The sequence below is a fragment of the Patagioenas fasciata genome, chromosome 3 (genome assembly GCF_037038585.1).
Source record: "Patagioenas fasciata isolate bPatFas1 chromosome 3, bPatFas1.hap1, whole genome shotgun sequence".
In the NCBI taxonomy this organism is placed as follows: domain Eukaryota; kingdom Metazoa; phylum Chordata; class Aves; order Columbiformes; family Columbidae; genus Patagioenas; species Patagioenas fasciata.
Genome location: NC_092522.1, coordinates 77869924 through 77890326, shown reverse-complemented (window position 1 = coordinate 77890326; position 20403 = coordinate 77869924). Strand labels below are relative to the sequence as shown.

General features: G+C 36.1%; 1 protein-coding gene across 2 annotated transcripts in view; it reads left to right on the top strand.

The window, feature by feature from the left end:
- FIG4 (FIG4 phosphoinositide 5-phosphatase) overlaps window positions 1-20403 on the top strand; it is a 67683-nt gene that overhangs the window by 21458 nt on the left and 25822 nt on the right. For both annotated transcript variants that reach the window (XM_071806645.1, XM_065835606.2), the window contains 8 exons: window positions 2377-2510; window positions 4642-4758; window positions 6276-6321; window positions 7865-8013; window positions 10542-10708; window positions 16711-16849; window positions 19847-19905; window positions 20085-20232. In XM_071806645.1, the coding sequence (XP_071662746.1) occupies window positions 2377-2510; window positions 4642-4758; window positions 6276-6321; window positions 7865-8013; window positions 10542-10708; window positions 16711-16849; window positions 19847-19905; window positions 20085-20232 (959 nt within the window). The remainder of the gene's footprint in view (window positions 1-2376; window positions 2511-4641; window positions 4759-6275; window positions 6322-7864; window positions 8014-10541; window positions 10709-16710; window positions 16850-19846; window positions 19906-20084; window positions 20233-20403) is intronic.

The following is a 20403-nucleotide window of genomic DNA, read 5'->3' as shown; positions in this document are numbered from 1 at the left end:
TACAATATTTTGAATATGTTCTGTATGTTTTCTGATTTTTAATATGATGCTTATTTTTGTACAGTCTCTCCGTAATTTTGGTTGTGCTCCAAACTAATACTAGCTTATAAATAGCGTATTTTGTTAATAAATCTCGTCCTACATCGGAAAATGCATAACTTTCTAACTGCTTCTACTACAGCACTTCAAAAAAAGAAGTGAGAGAGTTGGGGTTGTTCAACCTGGAGAAGAGAATGCTCTAGGGAGACCTTATTGAGACCTTTCAGTACTTAAAGGGCGCTTATATGAAAGATGAGGACAGACTTTTTAGCAGGGCTTGTTACGCTAGGACAAGGGATAATGATTTTGAAGTAAAAAAGGGGAGATTCAGGCTACATGTAAGGAAGAACATAGTTACAATGAGGATGGTGAAGCACTGACAAAGGTTGCCCAGAGTGGTGGTAGATGTCCCATCCCTGGAGACATTCCAGTCCAGGCTGGATGAGGCTCTGAGCAACCTGATCTAGTTGAAGATGTCCCTGCTTATTGCAGGGGGTCAGACTAGATGACCTTTGAAGATCCCTTCCAACCTAAATCATTCTGTGATAGACTTCTTTCAGTACCCTTTCAGCGTTGTTTTCAGGTTCCATGCGAAGTGAGGTTTGCAGGCTCCGTGACACAGTTGACTGAATTATTTGAAATATTATGATAGAGACTTATCTTCTGTTGTTTGCTCAGTCTGGTGGAGTCATGGAAGTATGAGCCGGGGAGAAAACTGCAGCATCTGATGCTGGGTAACTGGCAGTGGCAGCAGGGCTGGGCTGGTGGGGGGAGCTTCATGATTGTTGCACTAATTTGGTTCACTGCTGTGAGCGAGGCTGTAGTACAAAGTCTGGATACTGAATGGCACTGTCATTTTGGTTATTATATCTTGTATTTGTGTTGTGGGGGTCTTTGGTTGGTTGGTTGGTTTGGTTTGTTGTTGTTGTTTTGTTGTGCTCCAGCCACTTCTGGTGGTACCTGTTTCCACATTTATGCTTAATATATTGATTAGTTTTACTTGAATCATATCTTATTTCTTTTTTGACTTTAAAAAATATTTAGTTTAGCATATTGTAGAACTGTATTCAATAGAAAAAAGGATCTTTTATATGCATATAGAATCTGTTATTAGTATAAAAAAATAGGAAAAATACAAGAGAAAGGCTTTTAAAACTCTTAAGTTGTAGTAAATGGCAAGTAAGTAACCTATTTTCTATTTCTAGAAGCTTTCCTGTGTAGGAGTGCTTTTAAGACTCTCCAGTAGTCTATGGAATCAACTTAGGATAGCATTTGTTGACAAGAAAATTATTTTGTCTATTGCAGACGGACATAGCTTTGAAAAGCCATTGTTACATTGTGAGTCAAGGCTCATATAACCTTTCCGTGTGAATCACCATATGTTTTTGTTCACAGGGCTTTTGATGATACGGTGGCTGAAAATGTCTCTCTCTCTTTCCATCTCTATAGATGCTCAATAATAAGATGCTAAAATTCATGTTCCTTTATTACTTTATGTACTGCATTCAAAAATAAAGGCAGCAGGGGGAAAAGCCCCCAGATCTGAACACCTTTTTTTTTGGATGTTGCCATTGCTTTTACATAAATGCTAAGTGTTTCTATCTCCAATACTTTTAAAATATGATTTCTTAAATGTAGATGAAACATATGTCTATGTCCTCCTTTATCTGTCTATCCTAGAAACCTGTTAACTAGCAATTAATGTATTAGTCTTCCTTTGGGTTTGTTTCTGACTGCTATTATATATTAAAAGAAGTTTCTGTAACATAAGCTCAGTATAGGTTTTAGTTTGGATGAGGTTGAGAGCGAAGAACACATAGAGTGCCAAAATATATGGTACAGTCAGAGAATGACAAGTTAATTCTAATTTTTTAAAAATATTGCAAGACTGGGAGATGGGAGCTGTTTTCCCCCATCTCCTGCCGGTAATGGAGAAGAATTTACCTGGGTCTTCTTGTACCCCAGAATTGAATGGGATACTTTCCTTTCTGTCTTTTTCTTTCTCTTTTGTCTTTGACCATTTCCTCCGTATAACCACTTTTGTTTCTGTGTGCTTTTCTTTGCTCTTATTGGGTTCCATTTTTCAGAAAATGATTATGTGCAGTTGAGATGGGTGGCTTGTACTACTAATACAGATCAATTGTTAAAAGCCCAGAACGTTTAGATTTTTCTGTCTCTTGTGTTCTTAATTTAATTGTACTAGTTTTGAAGAAGTGCCCACTGTTATTACAGCTTCCACTTTTAATTTGTTTTATATACACACGTGTGTATGTATACAGGTTACATACATTTGTTAATGAAACTTGTAACGTTAACTTCTCTTTCTTCTTCATAAAGGAACGTGAAAAAAGAAAGCATGAAAGGATTCTTAGTGAAGAACTTGTTGCTGCTGTGACATATCTCAACCAGTTTTTACCTCCAGAGCATGCAATTATATATATACCCTGGGATATGGCCAAATACACAAAAAGGTAGAAAAGATCCTCCTTTGTACTAGTGCCCTTAGCCACAACACAAGTAACTGTATACTACTGAGTGTCTCTCTTTTCAGCTGAGTGTAGCTTAGGAACGATGGGAAAATTCTGTTACAGTCTTTGCACAGAATAAAACCTCAGTTTTTTGTTAATGCTTTGTGGTTTGTTTGTTTGTTTATTTTTGACAAAGTAGAGCAAAACCTGAACACTTGGAAATTCTCTGCAAAGGAAAGTTTTAGAGAAAAGCCACCAAAAAGCCATCAACATTCCATCTTTATTTTGAATTCATCAAAACACTGCATTTTGGGGATGTTCCAATTCAGTCATTGAATTTATTGAGTTACAAAATTTTGGAAAACAAGGGGTTTCATATCCATCAGTCTTTTCCATTTCCTCTTCCAAAAGGAAATTAGGACATTAATTTAAATGTTGTGAAACATTTGAATTATTAGAAGCATGTCTCTTAGAAAGGCAAATATATTCTATAACTTCTTATTCTGTAATTTTGGACAACAGAATGCTGTACTAGTATCATGTGAAAAGGATAAATGTTTTCCTAAATGTATAAATATTTACAAGGCATAAACATTTGAAATCTATAGGTGTGGATTGCTATTCCTAAGTAACACACAGCTGGGTTGTAAAGTTCTCTGACCTGCATATGTCTAATGTATCTTATAATGCCAAAAATTCTAGAAGAATGACAGTTGTTGCATCAGCTTTCAGGTATCTGTTACTACATCACTCTGAGCAAAACAATGGAAAAACTGGTATAGTTCAAAGGACAGGAATATAATTATTATTCGATAAAATTATATGAAAAAAGCTTTGGAAAACAAGTCTTATTTATTTTTTTAGATGACAAGTGGTTGATATGGTTGGTTGTGTATGTGTGAAACTGTTACTTTAAAGTTTGATGCGGTTTCACACTACATTTTTATTCTAAAATAGCATTGTGTACCATTAGGTATATATTCGATGTTTGTGTTATGCCTAAATATCAAATCTCAAAATAAGGCTAGATTTCCTTTCAGAGGATATGCTAGATGCAAGTTCTTGGGTTTTAAATGGAATGATGCTGATGAAGCTTAATGGCCTATCCTATGTGAGAAATTATACTAGGGGATCAAAAGATTCCCCTTCTAGCTTTAAGCTGGGTGTATATTTGTATACATATCCAACCTAGTACAGATATAAAAAGTACCTGAGGGTTTGAACAAGATTAATTCTTTATGCAAGCCAGAGGTACTTAAGAATAGAAGGTAATGTATATGTCAGCCTAAAGAACTGACAGTTTCAGGAATGCTGAGAACATTTTTGCTTCAACATGTAGCTTTGAAGTTTCCTGGAAAAGTAGTACTGGTGGAAACATTCCAAAATATTGCTTCCATCTCAGTGTAAGCAGTCGTTAAAAAATAGATCATTGTTTTTTGTTACTTGAAATGTAAACACTGTAATAAAAACTTTGAAAATAAAGTTGTGAGTACAAAGAAGTTTAAATCCCCAACAATGAACAGATGGATACCCTGATCTGAGCAGAAGGTGCAGATTGTGAAGGCCGCACATGGAAACAAATGTTACTAAACAATATAGCACCTTGCAAACAAAATGAGGGAATATGGTTCAGCATAATCATTTATCCTTTTCAGCCTCACTCTGGTTTTTTGAATCACAGAAAGTTTGTTAGAGGAAAATTAGTGTGACATAAAAGTCAAGAAGTTTTAAATTTTTGAAGTCTTCCACTTCTAGTTTATGTAATAAGTTTTATTATTATAAGAAGTAGATGAAATTGCTCAGATACCATCAGTGTCTGATTTCTAAGTCTGTAAAATCTAAGAACACTGCAGACCTACTTACTGTTAGATAAATAAAGCTGTGATATGAGTTTTCCTTTAAATAATTTCCAAGCAGGTTTTGTTGGTTTTGTTAGTTTGTTGTTGGTTTTTTTTTATTATTATTAGTAGAATCGTAGAATGTCCTGAGTTGAAAGGGACCCACAAGGATCGAGTCCAGCTCGTGTCCCTGCACAGGACAACCCTGCAGTTCACACCATGTGTCTGAGGGTGTTCAGTCTCTTCTTGAACACTGCCAGGTTCATATGTCATGACTGTCTGTTTTCTCTCATCAGCAAACTTTGCAATGTCCTTGATAGACTGAATGTGATTGCAGAAAGCGTAGTAAAGAAAACCGGATTTTTTGTAAATCGACCTGATTCCTACTGCAGTATCTTGCGGCCAGATGAAAAGTACGTATCATTTAATTGATTCATAATGAATAACATCTATTACTTGGAGAACCATCTGGAATGTCTGTGCGCATTACATTATTTCTTATTTTAAGGCTTCAATTACTATGAAATAATGTAAATTGTTATTAAGTTATAGCTAAGAGGATTGCAGTCAGAGGCACATGCTAAGAAACACTAAAACTCTGAAAAATCTATAGAGAGTGTAATTGTGTAGCTGTTGTTCTACTTATAATGAATTCTGATTTTAAAAAATTATTTGTAAGTTGTAATCTGTGTGATGTGTGTTAATATAGAGGTTTGCATTTTTTTTCACTTTAACCAAAGGAATCTTAAGTTTGGGGGTTAAATTTATCACTCTGTTAAATTTACAAAACAAACAACATTTGGAATTTAATAAGTGACTTGTTTTGAGGCATGGTAATAAAATACGTATCATCTAAGTGTTAATGAGTCAAATGTTTTCTGACTGATTTTGTGTTATTCATACATACAAAATTTAAAACTTTTTTTTTTTTAATAGAAGCTGTGTTTGCTTAGACTACTGCAGAAGCACAGTGATTTAATCAGCTGAATTATCTCAAGTCCTTGAAAATCCAAAAGTTATGTAACTTCCAAGTTAAAAGTTCTATATATTTTTGATTCAGGTTTTCATATTAGGGATCTAATTAATCACTACCCGAATGAGCATTCATATTTTACCATAGGAGCATTATTGCCTTTTTAGCCTCACTTCATTTAGAAACAGTCTGAACTAAAGCTCTCATGGACTCTCAGAGCTTTTTTCTGCTGTGCAATGCAGCAAATGGGGCGGCTGCAGACTGGCATGAACAAGATCAATACATCATCAATGCATCCATGTAATGCTGTGTTCTGTACAGACAGTCTGGTGAGTCACAAAAGCAGTTTATAGGCTTGCCGTAGCAGTGCTCTGGTCAGACTAGGTAACCCTATTAACTTGTAAATATTCAATAGTTTGGGCGTTGCTTGTGGTGAACACAACTGCTCCTCTACCTCAAAATGTCATTAATTTCTGAGTCATGTTCTCTGCCTCTGGGTACACTAAGGCATGTATACAATTGCAAAACCTAGAGGATAAATAGCCCATATACCTAGAATCAGCACAAGGGAGAGATTTAAATCAACCAGCTTGTGCTGTAGGGTATGTTGTGCCTCTTCCAGATGTTGGCATTGTACCTACTGCAATTTTTGTGCACTAAAGACCCAATCTAGCAAACCTGGTGTCACTCATACTCTGCTTTATAGGAAGCAAAGGAAATATTTTCTATGGCTTTGGAATATTTTTACTTTAAGGCTAGATTTTTTTTGCAATGCAGTTTACATACAAAACCTTACTACTCTTTGGAGCTTTCAATGCTTTCTGCTATTCAGGGATATCAGTTTTGCTTTGTGGCAGGTTTTTAGTGGTCACCTTTTTCACTGAGAAGATCAATACATGGTATGATCTGGGTTTTTTTTAATTATGTGTATGCCATTCTGTTTTGTGTCTTTTTCAGGTGGAATGAACTTGGAGGTTGTGTTGTTTCCACTGGACGCTTGCAAGTACTAAGATAATATTCTTTATTAATTCATAGTTATAGTGATGTAGATCAGCATTCTTAAAGCACCAGTGAACCGTTTCACTGAAATACCCAATTGGTGATTCACAGATTGCTCTTAAATTCATGTTTGTAGTAAAAAGCATTATAGCGGTCCGTCCTAGAAAACCCAGTTGGGTGGTATCACAAAAGCTTATGCTCTTGGAATTATATTTTTGCTGGAGGCAGTCTGAGAAAGACTCATATTTTAAACTAATTTCCATTACTATTTAGTCTGTAGCAGCACTGGTAACGCTACAGCTAACAGCAGAAGCATTTTAGCAAACTGCATAATGCGATGTTAGACTGGAGTGGTAAGGACAAACGTACTTAAGTCTGGTGACATATTCGTACACATGAAAATGGGTTATCAAAGGCATTTTCACCACTGCTGAATATTCTGTACATGGTTATAATTTTCATCTCTGAAAGAAAATACAGCTGGCAACACTGCTTTCTTTAAGGTCATAAAAGTGCTGACTAAACTATACAGGAACAGACTTACACCTGAATGTTATGATTGTATATCCTGACCACAGGCTGTACTCTTAATGGTCTTAAGACCATTCCTTTACTCTCTGATCACTAGGATATGTTTGTTGAGGGCAGATAAAGAATGGAGTAGATAGAACTTGATGTATTTTATTTTAAAACAGATCAATGCTAGTTAGATTTTTTTTAATGTTGGTCTTAGGGATTTCTCTCTCTTAAGGCTATGATTATTTTATCTGTCTTTCAACTTAATCATTTGAGGTAGTCACCACAGGCATACTACATAAGCTTTTGGATTATCATTCATCTTATCTTGCAATAGGTATCTTGAGAGTCACACCCAAAAAGTGATTCTTTATTAAGATAATAAAAGTTTAGCTGGCTGACTTGTATGTTGCCGTATATATTTGAGCAGAAGAGTCACCCATGCTGTTATATTAAAATGTTTCTTGCAGCTGTTCATATTATAAAATAAATTTCTATGTGCATTATGGAATTGAAGAATGGTGGTGCGCGAAGCATAAAAGAATATGTGCCTGACTGCGACCTTCAACAAAATGTTCATGTGTGTTTCTCCAGATATGGAAAGCTTATATAGAAGCACCATCACTGTAGAACCACAGCAGGCTGAAAGTGTGCTTTATTTTTTGCAGTAGTTACAGCATGCTTGAAAATAAGTACCAAAATAAGTACCTTCTTCAGTGAAATAACACAGCCTTTCTTTTTAAGATAAATCTTTAGAGCTGTTTGGAAGTTGAAGAAGAAATACACTTTGTGTGATGATAGAAGCAAGAATATTTTGAAAGTAGGCCTTATAGCAGTCTAATATATAATAGCTTGCTAGAGCTGCTTTTTTAATATTTTTTAAAAATGTCTTTGCGCAAATTTTTGTGAACTGACAAAAAATTCAGTATTTGAGATTTGATAAATCTTGAGATAGTGGGGAAAAGAGTAATAATCATGAGTGTAGTAATTTGTTACTTAAGAAAAGTCTCTTATTTGGTTTACTTTACCAGACCGGAGTTCTCCGAACCAATTGTGTGGACTGTTTGGATCGCACTAACACAGCCCAGTTTATGGTGGGAAAATGTGCTTTGGCATACCAGCTCTATTCATTGGGATTGATTGATAAACCCAATTTACAATTTGATACGGATGCTGTTAGGTAAGATAAATTAGTAAGTTGTATCGTGGTTTTATTTTTTAATGAAGTATCAAGATTTAGGAAAAGTGTGTCTATATAGAAAAAGAGCGCAATTCTTTCTTTTGGAATGATTTAATAATGTTTATTTATGCAAGTCCAAAAAATCATCTGTACTTGAAATTTTCTTGAGAAAAGCCAGACGTGCTGAAAATTTGCTCTTCTGGAAGAGTATGCTAATCAGGCTTCTTAGAAGATAACTGCTTCACTTCATTCTCTTTATATGCCTAAGCTTAAACCAAAGAGTTTCCCTTTTAAATAAATGTAACAAAAAACCCCACACCAGTCTTTCACACTTACTTCACTTGCTTGACTCAAAATGCGAACAAAAAATGAAAACTGAGGTAAGTACATTCTTTTATGGAGAATGCCAAATTGATATTTGTATTGAAGTACATCTTACCTTGATCTTTCCTACTTTTCCTTTGGAAAAAATCTGTGCTTTTTTGATTTATTGAAGAAAAGTTTTCAACAAAGTTGTTCTCTCAGATCATGTATCAGCAATACTTTTTCAAGCATCCTCAAACCATTTAAGAAAACTCAGCATTTAAATTGAAATGCTCTGGGGGTCAGAGGAAACTAAGCTACTTAACTTGTGAATATGCTTCAGAAATTAATGTAAGAGTCCTTGAGGTGATGTGGTTTTATTCCTTATAGGTGTTGTTGTGACTGTGAAACTTATGGCTTCATTGCTGGGTTTGACCTAGTGACTTCTTAGTTTTAGAACATGAAGATGTAACTCGTGTTTCAGAAAAGACAAAGTAACCCATCTCCCCTCCCCTTTACTCATGTCCCAAGTTCCCTATCTATCTTCTCTCTCTTGTTTCCTCTCTGTGCCCCAACCACACACATTTCCATCTCTTACCATCATCTCTTAAGATTATAGTGGTTGCTTTTTGTCTGGCTTTCCCAACACCTCATTTCTCATTTCTCTGAAATGTGTCTATTAGCCTGGTATAAAAGATTACTTTTTCTTCTGCATTGCACTAGATGTATGCCTGTCTGAAACTGATTTTGTCATCTGTTAAGACTTATTTCTGAATTACTGTATTCAAAATAATCCTGCTCTATAATGCTACAAGTTCTAGAGACAGGCATGTGCTGTATTATCTCTCCATTGTGCAGTCTTTCACTTGAACCTCTTCCATCCTTGTTCCCTGCATTGTCTCACATTGAGTATCTGCTCCCTGCGTGCTCTGCCCCTTAACGTACACCCTTCTACCTGGCCAAAGGGGGTAATCTGTAGCAGTCTGTCTTCCTTAATTTAGCTAACGTGTCTGAAAACCTAACTTTTTAAAATTACATTCTTTGACTGTCCTTATAATTCTGATTTTTCTTATATGGTCTCACTGGCTGCAATCCAAAATTTTTATTGAACTACATTTCTGAAGTCAGTGTTTTATTTTGGTTGACTGTCCTGAAGAATAAGGAAACCATGCATCTTGGAACAGTCCAATTTTGCATCTAGCAAGATTAATCTTAATGACTTTGCACAGGACTGTTTCTGCAAGCTGTATTTCTTAGTGATTCCTTCAGTGTAATTGTTTTCCTATGGAGGAAGTTTCCTAGATAAAGTGTACATTAGCACCTTATTTTGTCACATGTAGTTAACTTTTCTTTCTACAGATGACTAGTCTGTGTTTGACTGTAGGCTTAATATTCTGGGGCTGTGGAAGGGTAATATAATTCTACAAGTCCTTTCCAAATCAAGTGGATCAACGTCCTTAATGAATTTAAAGTTGTCTGCTTTCTGTGAACCTTTATCATGTAGGGTCATTGCAACTCTGTTCATCAATCCGCCATGGTTGACTGGGAAATTTCTGAGAGGTATCATCCTTTTACCTGCCAGTCATTGTCTTCTACCAGCTTTTTAGCTTTTAGCTGACCAGTATTGCTGTCTTTCCCCTTGTTTAAAAACAAACAACCAACCCCAAAGAAGCAAAGAGAAGATTTTCATACATGGAGTTTATTATCATAACTAGGGAGATTTTTTGAAGGCTGTGTTAACTTCATTCCCTGTGGATTTGACAGAAAACATAGCCTTGAGATATTGGCATGTTCTGTCCCATTTATTGTATTTAAAATACCTTAGTTTGTGAAGTTATATGGTGTGTATTCTCCCTGCAGGCTAGTAGGACATATTGATCTACTCCCTGGATCTACAGAAGCACATGGTCTGTAGTGTGAATGCGTTCTGATATAAGTTAGTGAAAATCTTAGTTTAATCCTTCTTAGTAATTATTATATTGGAATAAAATTTCTGCATATTTGTCTGACTAAAGAACAGAGACGTAGCTTTAAATTTCAGTGTTTGCAAGTTAGTAGAATATTTTAATGAAATGCTGTGTTTGTAAACTGGCAGACGTTTTTAGGAGAAGAAAATATATTGCTTGTTAAATGGAAATACTTTCTTATAGTAATACTTTTTATTTTTTTCTCTTAAAACCTCTCTTCGGCAATTTGATAGATGTCGCATTTTGCTTTTCCTTCAGATTATTTGAAGAATTGTATGAGGATCACGGGGACACCCTTTCTCTGCAATATGGAGGTTCTCAGCTTGTGCACAGAGTAAAAACATATAGAAAGATAGCTCCATGGACTCAGCATTCCAAAGATATTATGCAAACTCTCTCAAGATACTATAGTAACGCTTTCTCAGGTAAATTTAGTTTAAGTGCTTTCTTTTAAGCCATTATTTGAAAAGCATGTTCCTTGTGATGTTTCAATAATCAGTACTATGATCGTATGACAGAGATTCTTTCTACTATAATTTCCAAATAATTCAGTAAAATCTGATGAATGTCAAATGAGTATTCTGATTTGATGAAGCCTTCATATCACATCCTATGAAAATGCATGTTGTAGCAAGCAGTCTTATTTTATAAAAATTAGTGAACTGATGTAAGAAATATTTACAAAATGTACACATGTAGCACTGAAACTGGCAGTAACATGTGTACATCAATAGAGAAGCAGGTAGCTGTTATAGACTTTAATATAGAGTTAAAATGATGGACTAAATGACTTCAACAAATATAAGGGAACCGGCAGATCTAGATCTCAACACAAGTATAATAGAAGGCTTCCAGTGGAGTGTTCTGTGTGATATTCCTGGGGACTTCAAACAAAAAGCAAACTCTGACGTATGTAGTTGTCTTTCCCGAATACAAGCTACTGACTGTTGAATCTGTGGTAGAAAAGATAAAATTAAACTTTAAAAGTAAGGTGCACAATGAAAGTTGTAAAATCTAAGCTTACTCCTTTACTAGCTTGTATCGGTCACTGATATTTTTTTTTCCTGACAACACTGCTAAGAAAAAATCTCATTGAAAAATGCTGAGCCATACCTTATGCAAAATAACTGAAAAGAATGCTTAGTGTTTTTAGGAGAAAGATCTAAAAGAATGATCAAAGGACAGTCTAAGACATGTCAGAATTACAAACATTGAGTGCTACCATGTTCTGAATATTGTGTCAGTGCTCTATTACTTGTTTTCACAAAAGCTGCATAGCCAGGAAAGGAAGTTGCATTTTTTTTTGCCTAGTAAGCTGCAATTAGAAATTTAGAAATTGTGTGAATTTTAAAACAGTGAGTTGGACACTGCCTAGAAATACTTCAGTAATCTCTAGTTTCTTTAGCTGAAGCTATTGTTCTTGTTAGTAACAATTCTGTGTATGTAACAAAATGTGAGAACATTTAAAGTGCTGTTTCTGAATATAATTCATGTAATTCATGTATCATATTTGCCCAAATTAAATGAGAAATGGAGAGCTTGCGTCTTTATTTCAGTGAGGTGGCCTGTTCATCTTGGCAGTGGCAGTAAGTTATGGCTTCATCAATTCTTATGAACAAAAGAAAGCACACTTGCAGCATCACCTATGCTGATAAGTTCCAGATGAAACAACTCTCTGAAGGTGTTCACTTTTATGCCACTTAAATGGTTAGGTGAAAGCTTGAGCAAAGTTCTAGATCCACATTTGGAGATGTGGTCTGCTTGCGATGGTAGTCAAGATCTGCGTGTGTTTCAGTAATAAAAGAGCTTGTCCATCTTGTCACCTGGGCAAACTTGTAGCTGAGTACACAAACAGAAGTTAGTGTTTACTGAAATCAATGGGCAAAGTGAAACTCTCATAAAAGTTGCTGCCCAGGGGGGTTGTGGAGTCTCCTTCTCTAGAGACATTCAAAACCCACCTGGACACCTTCCTGTGTAACCTCATCTAGATGTTCCTGCTCCGGCAGGGGGATTGGACTAGATGATCTTTTGAGGTCACTTCCAATCCCTAACATTTTGTGATTCTGTGATTCCCCCAATTTATTTAGGGTTTTGGTATTTGATCCCATTTGAGCCAAATATTTTTGGTGCTTTATGCACCTTGTGTTTGAAGATGACATTGTTGAAACATAGCAGTCAATGTTTTATTGACTGCATTTTTAGTATGAAATTTTAAATTACTCATTTCAGTGAAATGTAAAGGTTCACTGTGCAGCACCACCTCTTCAGGTGGCATCTGCAAGCCTGCCAATGTGACACATCGAGAGACATCTTGTTGAACTTTAGCAGAAAGCAGAGATAAAGGATGCGTTTTTAGAACAGGATTCTGATTTGCTATACTGCACTTATTATTGTTACTCTTCATCACATACCCTGTAAAATATAAATAAAAATCTGAGGGCTAGCCAATTCTTGAGCCAGCACCTCCTTATGTTTCTGATCTGAGAAACTTTTTGAATGCTCATGAATTTTATGTACCAGTAAGTAAACAGACAAGAAAAATTTTAGTGATTTGCTTGAGTCGTGCTGTGTATCAGATTCAGAACAAGGTTACAAATGGCCTGCTAACAGTGCCTCCTAAGTAAATCACTTAGCCACACTTATTGTGTTTGTCCGTCATAAAAAATACATGATTCTGAAAATAATTTACACTTTTAAGAAAATTATTTTATCTGTTGACCTCAAAGCCCTTAGGATAATCACTTACTAAGTAAGTTGTACAGATGAGAAAAAGAAAGACATGTATTGGTTAAGTGACTTGCCTGGAGATACTGATCCAATAGACTTGTAAGAAAGATAAATTTGAATACTATTTCACCCTACTTCATGATATGTGGCTTAGTTTTTCTATAGATATTGAAGAGGGAAGAATTGAAAAAATGTTCTCAGGGTTGACTTAGTGACTGAAGCTTAGAAGAAAACCAAGGTTTCCTCCTAAAAATATGGGACAATTGATTTTATGGTAACTTGAAAAAAATCTTGCAGGTTTAGGCAAAAAATATTATTTTTTTCATGCATGTTTTTAATAGTAGTATTTGATAAAAAAAGTAGAGGGTGCAGTGTAGTTTGGGAAGTCAAGTTTTTGAAGTACCCTGGTTATAAACAAATGTGTTGTACCAGAGAAAAGAACATCATTCAGCTAAGCACTAGGGGTTCCTTCAATGCCCTTTATGGCAGGCATTCTGATTAACTAAATTCTAACATTTTTCTTTCATTTGTGAGTGTCAGAGAAATTAGGAAATAATATTCCAAATAATATTCCAAATAATATTCTTTTAGCTTTTATGCCTTTTAGGAAGTAATGTGACGTTGCAGACTTCAGTGCTAGAGTTGCGACATGCATAATAAGCTTCTGGAATCTGTAATAATCCATTTATCCACAAACAGGACTGGACATAGTAAGCTACCTTTTAGTGTTGTATGAAAGTAAACTTAATTACTGTAACCTTTTAGACATGGGACGTTATAGTCCCCATTGTGTTGCATCACTCATGATTTAGTAATTTGTCATGTAGTGCAGTTGCAAACTCAGATTGAGAACAGTAGATTGTTTTAGGCTAATTCAGTTAAACGGCCCCTTCAGTTCCTGTTTTCTCAGATGATCTTAAAAATGTGCTAGTATACACGTACATTGCAGTATCTTTTGAAAAATCAGTGCAGTCTTTCTGCTTGCTTGTACGTAATTATAACATTCAGTGCTCACAATGAAGGGAGAAAACCTGTTTGCTGTTTTGTCCGTGCTCCAAACTGCATTGACACATTCTTATTTATTTATTTTTGAAAAGAGAGGTTTTTTCTGTCTAGATAAGAAAATCGATCTCAAAAGCTCAATATCCTGTTTTCTCTGACCACTGTTTCAAAGAAAGACAAAAGCTTTCATTATTTTTTTTTTTCAAAATTAAGATATAAAATTGATCGATCCTCAAGGCAGGGGGGAGGATTGTCACCTTTCAAGTATCTGCTTTGCTTCCCCAGTCACATATATGTATAAAATATGTTTGTGCCTGCCTGAAGACTTATGCACAAAGACTATTTAGTGTTATGGTTTTTTTACCTAATTTTAAATTACAAGTTGAGACGTAGGACAGTAGAAAGACGTTTTCGAACAAATGTCCAGAATTTCTGTTAAGATTAAAACACAGCTCCACAAATGAGGCGATAAATGCAAAAGATTTTGAGTCCTTTTGCAGTGTAACATTTAACAGTCATTTCTTTGCTGTGGAAGAAAGGTAAGAATGCTGCCATAGGCAGCTGCCATAGGCCATTTCAGACAGTACATTCGTTAATTTAGTTGGTATGAGTTTAGGTTCAAGCTGTTTTTCACAGAACAAATTTCATTTAGTTTTATTTCATTTTAGCATCCGTCATGCAAGTAGTGACATAGTTTGTTAGCTGAATTTTTTTACTCCAATTGTTTTACAATTATTTAATGAACAATTTCACTATAACTTCGGTTCCTGGCAGGTGAAACAATGGTAAATGAACAAAGAAAGACTCGTCTCTGCCACTAGCTTTCAGAAATTAACACAGATTTTAACCTGTTTGCTCATGTTAATTAATTTTGTCTATAGCACTCCTCCAGTTTCTATGCTTAAAGAAGAGAGCTTTCTTGGGTTTTGTGCACCACTTTCTTTAAACCAGTAACTAAGAAACAATACATGTTGCTGCTTGTGGCTTTTTCTTTCTTTTGAAATCTTGTTGTTCTCCTCTTTCTCTCCTTATGTCTTGGTTAAACTGAGACACTACTTTGCAGAAACAATATGACTTGCAAACCATAAAGACATACATATGCTTTGTGTAGCACTGTGTAGAATGGTTAGTGTTTATAAGTTGAAGTAGAAAGAAGGTAAGAAAAATGTTGTTTTGGAATAGTGCTCTGAAGGGACAGTGAAAGCATTTGGAGGGAGTATGAGTGGGGATAGAAGGAAGAAAAATGCCATATTCCAGATGAAACATCCTCTAAGTAGGGGAGGGGAGCCCAGCAACATCAGGAGGTTTCCCCTTTCTTTCCGTTTTCCTGGTGCTTTGCCCTGTTATGCCATGTGGGTTTTTTATACTGAAAATCCCACTTCTACATATTGACCTCCACATATGCACACTTCTGTAAAATACTGCACTTTTCTATAATCCTGTTGTCGCTGCATTTTTACGTAGCACTTCATTTGTCAGCTGCTTGTATGTCTTCATTCCCTGTAAATGATATTATATGTTGCACAGAGGAAGAAGCATTCAAATCCTAGGGGGAAAGAGGTATTGACTTAAACTTTGGTGGTGGCCAGGAACTTTGTCCTTGCTGCTGTACCACCACTTTGTGGATTGTGCCTGTTTTTTTACTGAGTCTTTTTGATGCAGTTTGTTGTTAAAGAGACACTCAATTCTCATAATACTCTTCTTGAAATGTGGAGAGAACTCATGAATGAAGTAACACTGTCTGTTGAACTAGTCTGAACTATTCCTTGTCTGGTGATCACTGAAGTGCAAACAAAAGTGGAGATGAGAGCTTTCCACATGCTAATTCCTCAGAGCACAAACAGAGCTCAGTTCTCCATGTGTTCCCCCATATCTGAAGATCCTTTGCGTGTGAGCCTTCCTCTGCCCCTACAAATCTGCTTGCAAAGTTCTCTTTATCACTGCTCACCAACCCCAAGCCCTCACCTGACTCCAGCTTTTCTTCATGTGTTGTAACTCATCTGTAACTGCAACTAGCTAGCAAGAGAGATTTTAAAGACGTAAAGTGAACGTTTCTTGCCACACTTCATCTACAGACTTTAGCACTTGCTGTATTTAGTTTGGTGTTGCTTAGAACATAAGTGAAATCGATGACTTAAGCCAACAGGAAAGAAAGTGCAAATTATTAAAAGGTGTTTATGAAGCTTAATCATTTTACTGGATATGTTTTGGCTAAAGAAACTGGAAGAATTCATCGTTTCTGAGTGATGTGGGAAACTTGTGTATTGTGTAGATACTGTTTAATTTCATTAATTCTTCTGTTATTTAGACTGCAGTAAACTTATCATATATCAGATTCCCTGACACATGCATAAATACATGCACGTGTTTCATGCATACACACGTACACAGAGGTGGGAGACTGAGCTGCAGCATGAGATCGATCTTCTGCAAAGCCTATGAGCAGAGCTTCTGCCTTGGCTTCTGCGAGAGAAGTCAACGAAGGAGCCAGCACTGGTACCAGCCCAACATGCACTGCAGCGTGGCAGAAAGTCAGGTCTAAATTAAGGTTTGTTGTGGTGGCTGAAGCCTAGAGGTCCCTGTGGAAGTTGTAGGATATACACACTCTGTGAGGAGCAAACATAACCAACAAGCAAATGTCTGAAGGGGCTTGGGCTCTGCGATGTTCCTGGCGTTAAGTGTCCCTCTTGTCTAACAGATGCAGACAGGCAAGATTCTATCAATCTCTTTCTGGGAGTATTCAAGCCTACAGAAGGAAAACCTCATCTCTGGGAACTTCCCACTGATTTTTATTTGCATCACAAGAACACCCTCAGTCTGTCACAGACCAGGCGAAGGTATTTTGCTGTTCTGTTTCTTTTTGGTTTGTATTGCTCTAATAAATTTTAAAAATGCATGCTGTTAATCAAATAATTCAGTCAGCTTGTCAAAAACTTGCTTACTGTTTTTTAAGTTTTTACAAAAACTTAAAAGAACAAACCTTGAAGAGATTACCGAAAATGCTGGATGTTGCTGTTTTAAAGGATTTGCTTTAGTATGTTTTCCTATTCTACTGAAAAAAGAAGTTCCATGTCATAGGAAATTCTAGGCTGTGGTATGAAATACTTCACTATTTTGCTGAGGTACAGTTACCACTGTGTCATTAAGCAATATACAGGTGTATTTTGATGGTCGGATTTATTAAATCAGTGTTGTATTTGAGATTAGGTTATGAGGATAACTTGTGTGTGTGCGTGTGTGTAATCACTTAGTCTGCAGCTGTGCATACCAAGAAGCCCATGATCTTCTACCGTCTTTCAGCCATTTGTAGCCTGTTTTGAAGACTGTTTCTCTTCACCTGCGTTCCTTTGTAGTTGCACAGTAATATACAGAAATAATAGAGCTAAAGCTTAAAAATTTTGAAGTGATTTCAGAGTGCTTCATGATGTAGAATGATTTTGTTAAGCATTGTAAATACTGCATGTAAAGAAAAAAAATATTTTTCCATTTTAATAATAAGTACAGTACTAGACTTGTTAACTAAATGATCTCTTTTAGGAATTTCCCTGTTTGTATCTTTGTTCATTCAGTGAGTCTTAAAGCTCTGTGTCACAAATCGTAGATCTGAATATCTGCATTTAGATTTTTGTCTGGGGAAAATGGCAAGTGTTTAAACAGTGTATTAGTCCCTGTTGGCTGCTTATTCAATTAACCAGTTGTGGAAGCTGGCATGTGATATGACTGTTTCTAAATTTCAATCCTTTCATATTGTCTCCTGAGGCTTCTCTTGATAGTAGCTCGCATCAGCCATACAACCAAGTGCTGTTTCAGGCACACATGAAACATGCAACATTAATTTTATTGCCTACTCATTCTGAACATTATTGTATGTAAAAAACTAATTCAGCTGATATATCTCAAATATGTGAATGTCATAGTCTCATCTGTTACCCTTTTGAACAACTGTCTCTGTCACAGATACAGCTCTCAAATGAGCTGGAACATTTAGAAAAAATGTTGGCATTCTTCATTTACTCGTTAATTAGTTTTGTCTTTCATTCTGGCCAGAATTTCATCTGAGCACTTAGAACATAAAACCAAGATATTTTCTTATGTGAACAAAATGACACCTCCATGTAGTAAATGGTGAGGTAAAAAAAGCTCTTCCAAGTAATTTTTTGCTTCTGCCAAACTTATTGGACAAGTTCTTTTTATAATTTCTTCCTACCTGTCTGTGCAGTGCTTATGTTGGATTCTTGGGCACAGCAGCAAAGGAAATAATGAAAACTCATTAAAAAATCAAGAACATAGCAAGAGAAGGAAGATGTTATTTCCTGCCTTTGAAACTTCTTCTGACTATCTGTGCTTTTCCTATATTCTATTTGCGTCTCCATGAGAAAGAGGAGATTTCGTGATGAGTTTCATGTATGACTTGTACATGATTTGTGATTCACATGAAAGGACAGTCAATATGGAAAAAGAGACTTTCTGCTCATATGGAAAAAGAGACTTATTATTTATGCAAGCAGCAAAACTGGGTAGGTTTGCATACTTTCTGAAGGCCCTGGAGAAAACAGCTGGCTAGCATGGCCTGATACAGGACTTCAGGAAGAGATGGGACTGTCAGGCATCACTCATTCCTTTCTCCCTAGGACATCTGCAGGTCATTGTCATGGGGAGTAATTTAAGGTTCTGCTTACTGGAGAACAATGTTTATATTTCTTAAAGAGAAGCGCGACTTAAAAGAGTTCAGTGGCAGGTTTACTCTATTATTTACTGCATGGGGGAGATAGACCAAGCCAAATGCTGCCTGCCTTCTTTCCAGGCACGTGTATCGGTTCACAAAGCAAACCTTTGGGCGTCTTCCCTCCCTGATAACATTGACATGTCTCGTCCTGCCTGTTCCGCACCATGTGCTAAGTCCCACTAACGAGCCTGTCTCTGGGCATGGGATGCACCCATTGCTTCTGCTCCAGATGGCTGCATTGACACGAGTAGGAGATAACCGCATTATTGTTCTGATCACAGCCTTTATAGTACTATGAATATGCACTTAGTGGAAATAAAAATCAGTGAAGTTAAATGTGTTTTCATCCCAAGTAATGAAACAGAAGGAACTATCAGAATAATTCAGAGAAGAGATTAAAGTATGTTTGAGAAGAGAAAATAAAAATATGTGAACGTGAATGAGAATGTTTTATCATGCTTTATGTAATGAATGTTGCTTGACTTCCTTTGCTTTTCAAAAGTCCTGAATAAGCTTCCAGCAGGCCCTGGTTTTTTGTTAGCTGTGTTGACATACAGTTCTCAAACTTTGCACAGCTGTCACATCAAGATGTATTTCTATGTGTAGAAGTCAGCTGCTTTTACAATTTTCTGATTTTATCATTGACCTCCATTTCTTCATACTTTTTTCCTAAATTTTAAGATCTGAACAAGTGGGGTGGAGGGTGATGCATGTTTTTCTGGTGGTGTTTGTTTGGGTTTTTTTTTGTTCAAGACCAGAACAAGAGAAACAGAGAATACTTTCTGTATGTACTACACCATAGTTCTCAATGCTGTAGAGGTAGGCACCTGAAATGTATTTTGTTTAATGGACAAAACCACTTCTTTCCTCCACACCTGTGTTGAGCTCATGTGTTTGAGTTTCATAGTCTGAGAGCAAAGTAGGGGGGTAGGGCCCTGTTGAGGTCCTCCATCCAAGGAAAGTTCTTTACTTTCTTCCACGCTTGAATTATTAAAAAAATATTACTAAACTGACACTGTATGGCTGGGTAACTGTGATGTGCAAATGTTTAGACTAGATACGAGATTGAATCTTCTCTATCAATTGTGTGTCTGTTTTTCCTGTACAGCTATACTTACTGGTGGACCACAGGTGTGCTAAAGCATTTACCTCTTCCTTTTGATGAAGGTAGGAGCCATATTTGCTCATTACCTTACAGAGTATCTTGAAAAATAAGTTTTAATCACAAATACTTTTAGACTGCTTTAGATCCCAAACCTGAAAAAGGAAAGCAGGCTTCTGTTCATTTAGATTTTTGCGGAGTCAGTAGCTGTTAGTAAAAAGATTATTTTTTCTCTTTTCTCCAGTGACATGTGCTGAAAACAGACGCAAGTTGACAGTGAAGAAATTCCACAAGTATGAAGAGGAAATTGATATCCACAATGAGTTTTTTCGGCCATATGAGTTGAGCAGTTTTGATGAGACCTTCTGCTTGGCAATGACCAATTCTACACGGTATATTGGGGTGTTTTGGAACTATGAATCTTTAACTGGAAGTTGATTTGATGTGGATTAAATGTACACTGGATTTATTTGTTTAAATTTGTGTAACTCAGGTTTTGTGGGGTGTTTTTTGTTTTAAGCTTCAAATTTAGCAAACTTCCTGAAACTGCATCACAATACTGA